The sequence below is a fragment of the Bidens hawaiensis genome, unplaced genomic scaffold (assembly GCF_021521415.1).
Source record: "Bidens hawaiensis isolate Kalapana, Puna unplaced genomic scaffold, B.hawaiensis_p1.1 tig00014335_1, whole genome shotgun sequence".
Taxonomy (NCBI): Eukaryota; Viridiplantae; Streptophyta; class Magnoliopsida; order Asterales; family Asteraceae; genus Bidens; species Bidens hawaiensis.
In genome coordinates, this window is record NW_027492233.1 from 59,822 (window position 1) to 72,230 (window position 12,409).

The 12,409-nt window shown below is 33.1% G+C and overlaps 2 protein-coding genes across 2 annotated transcripts; both read right to left on the reverse strand.

The window, feature by feature from the left end:
• Positions 1–3,695: 3,695 nt before the first annotated feature.
• Positions 3,696–4,229, reverse strand: LOC143546374 (uncharacterized). Its single transcript, XM_077038055.1, has one exon. It carries the CDS (start codon positions 4,227–4,229, stop codon positions 3,696–3,698), a length of 534 nt encoding a protein of 177 aa, XP_076894170.1.
• A 5,751-nt stretch (positions 4,230–9,980) lies between these two features.
• Positions 9,981–10,586, reverse strand: LOC143546375 (uncharacterized). Its single transcript, XM_077038056.1, has one exon. The coding sequence runs from the start codon at positions 10,584–10,586 to the stop codon at positions 9,981–9,983; it is 606 nt and encodes a 201-aa protein (XP_076894171.1).
• Between the last annotated feature and the right edge of the window lie 1,823 nt (positions 10,587–12,409).

The following is a 12,409-nucleotide window of genomic DNA, read 5'->3' on the forward strand; positions in this document are numbered from 1 at the left end:
AAGTTTAAACTTGAAAGTGACAAGCTCCTTCCTCCACCACCTTTTTTAATTACTTTTATTATTTTCTATTCACATAATTACATGTATTTAGACCGACCTCAAAAAAATGACCAGCATTATTTGATAAGAAATAAGGATATGTGTATTGGGGCTACATTGGGACGATTTTTTCTCAATGTTACCTTTAGATCGTCTTTTAAAGCGATTTTAGGGCAATTTTGAGATGGGAGTGAGAGTGATAGTGTGTTACAAACCACTATATCCTTAAAATGAAATAGTCCTTTTACTAACATGTCAAAAATTGTAGTATAGCACCTCTACTAGACTACTACTACACATGGTGTAATATAAATTATACATAGGCACAAGATTAATCAACAAAATTTGAAGTTCATTTCGAAGTTAAGAAAATACAATAGTCATGTACTTTCATAAGATGCAAATAAGATTATCTAGAGCGCTACCTGCACGCGTCATTTGGTCGTCCACATTAGCTGACTCTCCTTCTCGATATCTCTGCTCTTCTACGACTCCTTTTCCTCTCTCTTTCTTCCCTCTCAATCCCCCTACCACCATGCCTGACTTTTTTTTGGAAGAGGGGGGGGGGGGGGGGGGGGTAAATGGGGATCGGGATAATTTCGTGTGCTCAAAATCCATCCATAGAATTGATAAATGTATTGATCAATTAGTTATTTGCAATAAAAAGAATTGATATGATTGTTATCTCGTTAGCTACTTGAATTAGAATATTGGAAAAATCATGATGACAAAAGATTAATATGGGGTGGAGAGAGCATTTTGGAAAGTTTTAAAGACCGTCTAGCTTGAGGCAAAAATGGACCGGTGGACGTGATCAAAAGAGACAACTAAACGAAAATCATCCAGTAGCACAAGAAGAAATCAATTGTGATTTCATTTCATATCGTTGCTCTTTTCTAGAAAGAATATTGATATTATTTTAATTCATACATATAAAGTTTTTTCTAGAAAAATATATGGAATATCACTCGTAAAGAACCGTAAGGCAAATTAAACTTCTGTTCGAGGCTCTCAAGTGTTAACTTTTAAACGGGGCTGGCTTGGAGGTGGGGCAAGGATGGGCCACCACTTAGCTCATTATGTTAGGGGCCCAGAATTTTTTTCTTTAATATAAGTTTTTAAAAATAATAAAAAAAAATATTATTAAAATAAGTTAACACATTTAATCAACACATATATATTTGGCCCAAACAATAGACATTTTTTTAATTCAAAATTTCACATAAAATATTGCAGTGGTAAGAATTTGATCTAACCATCTCTATTATAAAGGGACAAATACCACATGGGTCCAAACAATCAGGGGCGAATCTACGTAATAGATTACGTGTTTACGGAAATCTACTGAGTTTCGGATTTTTAACGGAATGCTTATATAAAAATCATGAGTGAACCCATAAGTAAATTAAAGAGTGAACCCATACAAAGATAGAAAAAAAGCCAAATGGTTAAAAACCTGCTTTGTAACCTAGAGAGCCCATGCTTAAATCTCTTTTACAACGTGTTTTTTTTTTTTTTTACTTTTTTAGAATTTCACTTTTTTCATAATTAACAGCAGCTTTGAGCCTCATCAACCCTTTCTTTGTGAGTGGATGCAGCCTCAAGAGGTTGGAATACATTTAATTTGCTTATCCTTAACCCTTGAAAAGAATGTTTTGGTATATGTTTTTTTTAGATGGAACATGTTCTATCCATAAGATGTGATATAAATCATATAATTCACTTGTTAGTTTAGTGCGTGTATAGTTTGTTTAAGCACCTTGCTGAGTTTATTAAAGTTCCTTAAAACATACTCGTATATTTCATTCATTGAGTATGATACAAAATTTGACTTCTTATACTAAGGACATAGTTGATTAAACCAAGTTAACTTCACCGTAATCCTAGTTCTCGGAAAGAAATATTGTTTCTACTTTTAAAGAAAAGGCCTCGGTTTTGGAACCTGTTTTAGGTTTCCGAAAGGTTTGAGTCGGCCCTGCCCGAAGACCTGACCCGAAAATTTTTAAGTCCAGTCTTATGAATCGAAGTATTTAAAAACAGTTAACCCACTAATAATTATTCATAGATCCACCACCGCAAACAATACACATCAAACTTAAAAGAAACATAATTCTCAACAATTAAAACCAACAGATAATTAAGAAGTTGGGTCTGGTCTAGAAATCAAAAGTACATTCGAATCGATGTTTACCTGATTGCGAACACATCTCTGATTTGAATATATCAGACCCTTCAGACTTTATGGGCTATCTACGGAAGCCTTATTCATAATTGATCGAATAAACCTTCGTGAAAAATTATTAACTGACCTCCATAAATCTTAATATTAAGAAGACACAATTTGGTGGTGTTTTCTTGTTTTAAAAAAAGCAACACGTGAGTTACTTTTTGCTAGTGGTTATTGCTTTAGTTGGCTATATAATTAAACTATTAATTCAGTGAACAAATCCACAACCACTTGCTGCAACATATTTTTAATTGTTTCCTACAAACAACGTCCTAAGTTAAAACTCAGAAACATTGTCACTAATTTATCGACCAAAAGCATAAATGCACATCAAATAAATCTCAACCAATATATTAAAGTATTAAACCATCCACAATTAAAAGAAAACTAAAAAATGTCCAAAAATGCGATATTAGTCATCTACCAATATATATAAAAGTGATCTTTTAAAAACACCCAGGACCGCCGGAAAAAAAAACGAAAACTTAATAGCATAATCAGTTAATCACCACATTTTTTGTAAATATTCATTTTTCTCTCTTTTATTACATTTTATATACGAAATGTCCAATAACCCCACCTCAATAGGGTAAAAAGTAAAAACTATACTTCAAAATCAAGCGCTAGTAACAACATCCTCCATAATACAGCCAGATGACGTGACATCTCTATGAGATTAAAATTGATTTATTGTACTAATATGCCTATTTTATTAATTAAAATAAATAATTTGTCTATTTAAATTGGGTTTTCTTAGAATGTTCATCCTAAATACCGTTAACCAACCTACTTAATAATTATTACCCGACTAAATTTTTTAACAACTAGGTCAAGCCACATGTCAATATCTCAGTAAGATGCCCGGATTTTTTAAAACAAGTACCAAAGTTTTTAGGCATCCCAACGTGATTTATCTTGTCTTCTAACAAGATTATTTGTTTTCTGACAAGATCCTTTTAGCTTCCGGTGATATTTATCTGAGTTTCGCTGAGATTTTTTTATCTGTCAAGACATCCACATAAATTCTTTTGATGCGTGATAGAATTTTATTGGTTGAAGATTTCATTATATAATAATTATTAAGTAAACGGTCATTTGAATTCCTTGTAGACATTTTAAGGGAAAAACTGAAAAAGAACTAGTAAAATAAACTTTGTGTTTACTTTGATCATTAAAATACCATTAAAATTAAAATAGACAATTTAGTTCATTTTCGCTATTGATTATCGACTTATTTAAAGTTAAAAGAATCTCTACACAAATAGCCATGGATTGAACTTAATTTATTTTTCATTTTTGTTAATCTATGCAATAATTACAAGATTGAAATAGACACCCCTCAATCTCTTACAACACACAACTTATAAATAACTCGTAAACAAACTAAACATGTTGTTCTTGTTCGATTACCAACTTATCAAACACACATTCACCCTGAACCAATCTTCTGTCGTCGCAAATCGTTATAAAACCGGCTAATAAACTGCTCAGCCGCCTCATCCACGTGGCAATCCTCATCCACACCACCCACCGGAAACGGGGAGTCAGTCACCCTCAGTTGCCTAACCATTGGACTCCTCCCAAACCCGGGCAGCACCGGTGAAGCAGTCTCACTATGAATCATCATCTCCATGGCTTTCATCACCGCAGCATTGATAGCCATTACATCAACATGATCCTCAACATGTTGTTTCTTGTTAAATGAGAATATAGAGAATGTATGGTTATTATTAGAAGGGGTGTTACTACAGCTGAACTCGTATTCTCCTTGCGGTGGGTTGTGGTGTTGGTGGTGGTGAAACATGAGGCTTTGCATGGCTTTTCGGACGATTTTGCCACGCTTTATCATCATGTTGAACTCTAGTAATAGTCTTCTCTTGGGTATGCCTTTACGTAGCATTAGGAACACTACTCGCATAAACCTCCAAACTTTTTTGGCTACAACTGGTAGCTTTTGTTCCATTTTGATAAGTAAATATATTATATGTATGTGAAGGTTTGTTGTTGAATGTAAGAAGATTGAGAAAATTGAAAGTGTTGATGAATTGAAGTGTGGAGGGTGGAGGGTGGAGAGCAAGGGTATTTAAAGGGTGAGAGCACATAGTTATGATTCTTACACGTTGGTTGTCCTTTGAGGTTAAGTTAAAGTGATCTACTTGGTGGTATACTTTTGTTATTTTAAACTTTAAAGTATAGTTTTACACTTTTAATATAATAATATATGTGTGTATACATGTGTGAGAACGTTATTTCCACGTATATAGTGAGTAATTTTAACTAATTTATTCTTTAACAAATAAGTTGTACATGGTTTAACTGAATACTAAAAAAAACAAGAAAAACGGAAGAAAAATATGTGATTGCCTAAAATGGGGTGGATCCCACCTCTTTTATGCTTAACGCTTGTCCTTAACACGTTGGCACGGTTTAGCAAACGTTATGGGTCGCCCACGTAGGTATAACGCATGCCCACAACATCGGGCCTAATACTTACTTGAACTACATATACATCTTCACTACATGAACATGAATATACTTATGTGCATATTATTATATATTTTTGTTTAAATACATTTAGAACAGAAAGAACAAATAAAAAGTAAAGAAAGAAATAAATAATTGTTTTTTAATTAAATTTTACATTCTTTTAGTGAAGCTGATAATGTACACGCTATATTCGGTTCTCATGACTAATAATATATGTACTATTAGTTTTGAAAGATAAAAAGTACCCTGTTATTAATTTTTTGGAGGCTGAATTCAACAATTATTGATGATTTGTTGGCAGATTTTGGATTGGACAAGATAAGGATCATGTGAGAATAGATTAATGTGTACCTTGATATTCATATAACTATATAAGGAAAAAAAGAATGGGTTCTTTATGTTTATTGTAGATGCTTTGTACAATCTTGTACATAATGAGACTTTTGTATTGTTTGGATAAAATCATCCAATCTTATCCTTTGAACATGATTGTATAACAAAGAGATGATATCTTTTTCCAACTTTCCTCATTCTCATTTGCTCTCATATTACTCTATTGTATGGTTATATACTTATATGATAATATGATATAATATAAGTATGTAATACACAGTATTATGTTATGCAGTATAACTTACATAACTAATAAATTTATGAGTTATGACACAAAATTTCTATAGCCATACTACAAACTTTGAAAATTTCTACCTAATAAATAATTGTTTTTTTTTCGAACTGGATATAAATATAGCTATAATGAATTATATATGGAAGCAGCAAGTTTATGCAATTGTGCTAGCTGTCAGTGTTGGCAAAAGCAGTTCCCCATTTGGTGGGTTTAACTTGAATGTGTTGAAAGGAAAAAGGTAATTACTTAGCGAGCTGGGTTTTGGTTTTGTGACCACTATCCATCCACCACGTCATTTTCAAAGTCGTTATCAAACAGACTTGTAATATTTTAAACTAGGCTTAAAAGCAAAACTAATGGTAATTTCAGAAGGTATTTGATGGAATATCTGGATTCGGATCTTAATATGGATTCAAACCATGAACCTTTCACATTTCCTAGTAGTCAAATTATTTGTGTAAATAAGTGAAGAGATAGGGTCCAAAACCCACCCGCAAATCCAAATACACCATGAGATAGTCTTGGGTATCACTCGCGAGGCAACCCTCATTGTCCACAAACCAGCCTTATCACCCACGGAACTATCCTTACCAACTAACAAGAAACCCGCGGACACTGCCTATGGGCATAAGACCTATCACCCGCAAAGTAGACAAATAGTACACAAAGACTAGTCCCCGAGCCAATTACATTCCAAGATTAATTCCTTTGGGCGACAAATAGTACAAAAGGGATCATGACTGCAGGACAGGCCTATCAGTAGACGCCATTGTTGTACCTCTAGTAACGTCCAATCAAAAACCTCGTACACCCCTCCCCCACCCACGAGAATAGACGGTTCCACTAATAGCGACAGCATGACCATTCCTTCTCTAATCCCACCGGCTATAAATACTAAACTTGGACCAAAGGTTTAGGGATCAGCACTCTCTCACTTTTACAATTATTCTCTCATAACTCATACTAATTGACACGCTGGAGTGTGGTTACGAGAAGAACCCCCTATTCCTCTTCTCGAGCGAGCTCACAGTGTGTAAATTGCAGGATGAATCGGAATTTACTAGTGGAGATTAGATCTAACCATAACCCCCGGTCGAGATATTAGCTTAACCTATTTAGGCTGAACTAGTGTTTTCAATTAGAAGTTATTTATGATTAAAACTGTAAGATATTAGCTAAACAACAAAAGTCTTTGAAAACACTCAAGGCAGTTAGTGATCAAGATGGTTTTGGTTGCTTTTTGCAAATTAATTGTACTTGTGTTTTCACCTTTTTTAAAAGTTTGGTCGATCGCACATCTGCTTTCTGGTTTCATAGGCAAAGTCATGTACATGTATCCGTATGTTGAACATTGATCAAAGGACACATGAACACGTACCTGTTTCTAGAGTGTGGTATCATTAGCTAGCTTTACTTTAGGCAATGATTTTTATATGAAACTAGTAAAATTCCCCTCGATGCTGCAGGAATTCGGTCAGTATCAGCTCGTTTTGTTAAAGGTGTGGTATGACACCAACACACGTCAATCAATCAATCAAGCCCTGTATATCCCACTGCATAGCACGCTATCGGTAGGGTCAGTGGAGGGTGGGATGTAGGCAAGTCTTTCCTCTATCCGTGAGAATAGAGAGACTGCTTCCAGAGAGACCCTCGGCTCATAAAAGCTACATACAGGTAAACAGTTTAAGTTGTATTTTTCATTTAAGCACAACTCCGTTTTCAAAATATATATATGTATGCAAATAATTAAAGACAAATCATATATAAATGATAAATGAGTTTAAGTTGTATTTTATGTATTGTATTTAAGGTGAAAATAATGAGTTCTAACGGTATTTGTAATAAATACAAATACACAATATACAAATCAACATAGTGGAAACATCTGCTTGTTGCGTCGTTTCGTGTAAAATTTAAATTGAAAAGTTGATAAAGAGAATTACATTGCATGATATTTAAAGAATATGTCTTGCATTAAAAAAAGTTCATAGAAAGCGATAAAACGAAAAAAAAAATCAAAATACTGAAGTTGGTAGACCGGTAACAAATACAAAGTTATTTAAATATCTAAAAATCATGGGTTTAAATGCTGAGAAGTAAAAGAAAAGAAATTTGCATTTTAAATAAAAAACTATTTGAAAAAGAAAATAAAATAAGTCAAGCGGATAAAATAAGTTACGGTATTAATATCGTATGTATATCACCCTTATTTATTAGAAGAATAAAAGAAAAAGAAATGTTATTATCATTGTTCTAGTTGATCACAAAGGGAAATAAACCCATTAGATAGTAGTACCATAGGCTAATACGTGAAGAAATCGTTTGAAATTTCTGTCAAGTTGTAGCAGTAGAATTGGAAGGTTGTATGGTAGGCAATAAAAATTGTAAAAATGATGAATGGTTAAATTTGTGAGTGTATCAACTTTTGGTTTTAATATATATATATATATATATATATAGGGTTAGAATCATATACAAATTAATTTAACGTGATAGCTGTGGGAATCAACTAGTTTAATATATTCAACATAGTGTAATTATAGTGTGATGTAATTACATAATTACACTACTTGTAAATGTAACTACATTACTTAATTCTTACAGTTAATTTAATTTATACGTTAACTTTCCGCTATATATAATATGTAGATAGATCTTAACGTTGCAACAATATTGTCTGTAGCAAAGATTGTTAATTATATTTTTGTAACAATTCAGATTAATGAACCCGTTCATATATTAATAAACACAGTACGCATATAAGCGACTTAGGCTTATCAATATGATATGCTTATCAGTATACGATGTTTATTTGCAAATAAAACTTGATACATATATGCACTAGTCAGATGTCCGTACGATGTAGCAGGAAACAACATTTAAAAGGTTGTTAGTGAGCCAAGCCTAGCTCGAGTCGAACACCATACCGAGCCGACTTAGCTCAACTCGAAATTAAAGATAAAATCTTAAACTCGAGTTCGCCTTGATTATTTTGATATTTATATGATTTGAGTACATTTAATCATATTTTTGTAAAACATATCAAAAGATAATAATATTTACATAAACATGAGGGGTCAAAGTTGTAAGTAATCCTTAAAATAACAAAATTTGAGTAAAGTTGAGATACTATACTTGTAATTAATTTTTAGTTGTAAAAATAACTTGTACTTCATGCATATATCTTTGCATTAATGACTTGTGCATTTTAAACCGTTAATCTGTTTTAAAAAAAAATATTGACACGTCAATAAAAATAAGCTCGTTAAATGGGTATGTTCAGATTTAGTTTTAATCATATTTTTGTAAAAGATATAACAAGAAACCCAAAAAGAATAAAGTTAGAGTAAAAACTGGATAAACATGAGGGATGAAAGTTGTAATTATTTCTTAAATTAACAAAATTTGACTATAGTTTAGGTACAAAACTTGTAATTATATTTGTTTAAATCAAATGAACATGTGTAAATTGTGTTTAAATAACCACTTGGTCCTTTATTACACTTGTACTTTATGCATTACAAATTATAAAATTCTTAAAATGAGCATTTTAATTTACTCTTTACTTATGTATTATATATAGTATACGTAAAGAAGCTATTCATTTGTATACCAATAAAATCCCTTGATTAGCACGAAGCAATTAACTCCATGGGAGCCATTACATAATGTAAATAGTACTATTGGGGTTTGGCTAGCCCTCGTTATTAGATTCAGACACCATCATAGAGGAACCCACTATAAAGGTCGTGGGTTAATTGACTTTGCAAGGAAATGAAATTGTTCGTCTTCATCTGTATGCGTTTTGTTAACCTTTTAAACTAACACAAACGAACATATAATGATTTGAGAATAATAATCAAATCCTAATCACCCAAAAAATCAGAAGTACATGTCATAATATCCAAAAAGAAAAAAGAAACTTAACATGATAAATCATAAACATAATTATATCACAATATGATGATTCAGAATTCAGAATTTTGCAAATGTACGTTAACGAGATACAAGGGGAGTTAGATAAGGGATTTCAACTTTTGTTTAAATCTTAGGATAAAAAATAAAAATAGTGATACCCTTGATAAACGAATATATACAAACGGATGTTAACGGGCATAAATAAATGGACATAAAGGAACACATTATTGAACGTTCACGAACATAACTAAACGAATATAGACCGTTCACATTTGAAATTTATTTTGTTCATTTATCAAACAAACACACATAAATGAACTTCCCGTAGATTGGTTGGATGAAGTTTTGATTCGTTGACAGCCTAACGTACAATCAGTTGTCAGTATTTATGTGATTTAACCCGACTAAACTGGAAACAAAAAAAAAAGACCAAACAGAAAGAAAAAGAAAATCTTGAGTCCATCCTCACCACCAGAAACGGGAAAAAAATATCAATCTTAAAAAGGTAAAATAAAATAAATAGATTTGTCATTACACAAAATGTCAATAAAAAAGAATTTTAGTTATTTTCATTGATATATAAAATAAAACCCACCCCAACATTTTTTAACAGCATGCCAACAATTTTCCTTTTTTTTTTTCCCAAAACGGCACAATGGACAATTTTACTATGGCATTTAATCATAAGAACATTGTGTCACCACCACAAATCTTCTTCTGCCGCTGCAAATCACTATAAAACCTTATAATAAACTGCTCAGCCGCCTCATCCACGTGGCTGTCCTCATCAACACCAATCACCGGGAACGGAGAGTCAGTCACCCTCAGCTGCCTCACCACAGGACTCCTCCCAAACCCCGGGAGCATCGGTGAAGCCGTATCACTATGAATCATCTCCATGGCCTTAATAATCGCCTCATTGAAAGCCATAGCATCCGCATTATTATTGTTATTATTATTATTGTGTTTCTTATGGTATGAAAATAATGAGAACTTGTGGTTGGTGGTGGTAGGAGTGGCTGAGCAGCTGTACTCGTACTCACCGGGCGGTGGAGACGGGAAAGAGAGGTGGCGTGAAGGGCGGTTGACGGCGAATGCCGCCCAGTTGTGGTGGTGGTGGAACAAGAGGTTTTGCAAGGCCTTACCGGCTATCTTGGCACGTTTGATAATAATGTTGAGATCAGACCATATCTTGTTGTTGGATACACCTTTACGTAGCATGTAGTAAAACAAACGTAGGACGCTCCAAACCTTTTTAGGTAAAACTTGTTTGTTTTGTTGTTCCATATTAATATAGTTGACTAGGAGGGAGGTGTTTATATAGGGGTAACACACTTAACACTCTTTTATAAACTATATGTTGAAACTTGAGTGATATATGAAACCATATTGTGAGTGACACTTCTTTATAAAGTGCCAAGTCAAAAGGTCAATTACTTAGCGAGTGAGGTTTTGTCATTTGTGACCACCACCACTTTCTCACCTGCCTTGTTATATAAATATATCCTCAAAAGTGCCGTTGTCATTGTCTCATATATATTTACCTTAACTTTATGAAAATTTGACAATAATATATATATATATATATATATATATATATATATATATATATATTAGCATGAATTTATTTAGCATACCAAACTACCAAAGGATACAACAATATTAACACTACAAGGTATGATATTATGATGCAAACTAAGAATTATTTAGTGTTTTTAATCAACTTAAACTAGTTAAGACAAGTAAGATGTCGAAACACGAAAATAGAATAAATTGCAATTAATTCTTGATATTATGAAATGATGACAAATTTAGAGTGTTGATCACACTAACAATGATTTGGGTTTAAAGTAAAACAATTAATTAATCAAGTTCTAAACAATTAACAAGAAACAATTCACACCCGAGGTTCAAGCATGTAACAAACTACAATCTCATGATGGTCATTAACAAATTAATTATTAACAAGCGAATATGGTTAACTAATCAAGTCTTAGACATCAACAAATGTAAACACACGGCACCAGTAACCAAAGGTTCCTTGCCAGTATACGTGACTCAATTAAGAACAAATGTACGCTTTCTCACACTCAAACTAATCAGTAAAACCTTATGAGACACGTATCACAACTGACAAACTGATCATTTTGATTGAAATAAACCTAAACGGATCGAATGCTAATTAATACCAACCATCAATGCTCATGGATCGTCAATCAATAATTGCAAATAGTTCAGTTCTAAAACATGAGAAAAATTGAAAAGTTACAATACTATATGTCACACCCCCATCTTAGGTCTAGGAGTGCGACCAACAGTTGGTACCATAATAGTAAATAAATCAGAGTTGCGGGTTAATGCGGAAGACTTTTATAAAACATATTGGTTTAAAAATATTTACATTACAAAAGATGAGACGAACGTCTCATATAAGATTACTTGTTTATAATTTACAAAACCACCATTCATTAATATTTAAGTTTAACAAAATATCCGAGCCATTGGATTCTTGAGCACTTCGTTCTTCAAGCCCTAATCTTGATTACCTGCAAAATGTTAGAAAATACGTCAGCAACGAATGCTGGTGAATATGCTGACGCTAAAATATTTTCTTTTACTTGATTACCCCTCGAGACGTAACTTAGATCCGGCCCATTGTGGCTTAGGAATAATCAAGTTATAAAACAATACAATTTATAAACTCAAGTCTCTACACAAGGTCACCCCAGCAAACACCGCAGCGTTCGACATTTCTTAGGTACCATAGGTATACACATGGTCATTACTCCTCACGGGCGTGAGTACTATAACCAAGTGTGGTGCGATGTGCCCACCGCATTTTACCACATATGTAAGGATCCAGACAAACGTATACTACAGCCTGAGGGCAAGGTTTATACTGTTCGTTTATAAATGTTTTAGAGACACATAGTCTCATGTAAACTCTTGTTCACATAACACATTGGACTCCGTTTGAAAACAAGTTTTTAAAGTTTGGGTCGTATTCACCTTTTCAATTTGGATCGGCTTCAAACATCGTCCGAGGGTCTTTCCCGTTGCTATCTCGCACCTATAGTACGAGTATAACCATATGTTAGTCGGATATACAA

Bases quoted from the DNA above. Each gene is read 5' to 3' on its own strand.
- LOC143546374 (XM_077038055.1), bottom strand. From the start codon at position 4,229: ATGGAACAAAAGCTACCAGTTGTAGCCAAAAAAGTTTGGAGGTTTATG.
- LOC143546375 (XM_077038056.1), bottom strand. From the start codon at position 10,586: ATGGAACAACAAAACAAACAAGTTTTACCTAAAAAGGTTTGGAGCGTC.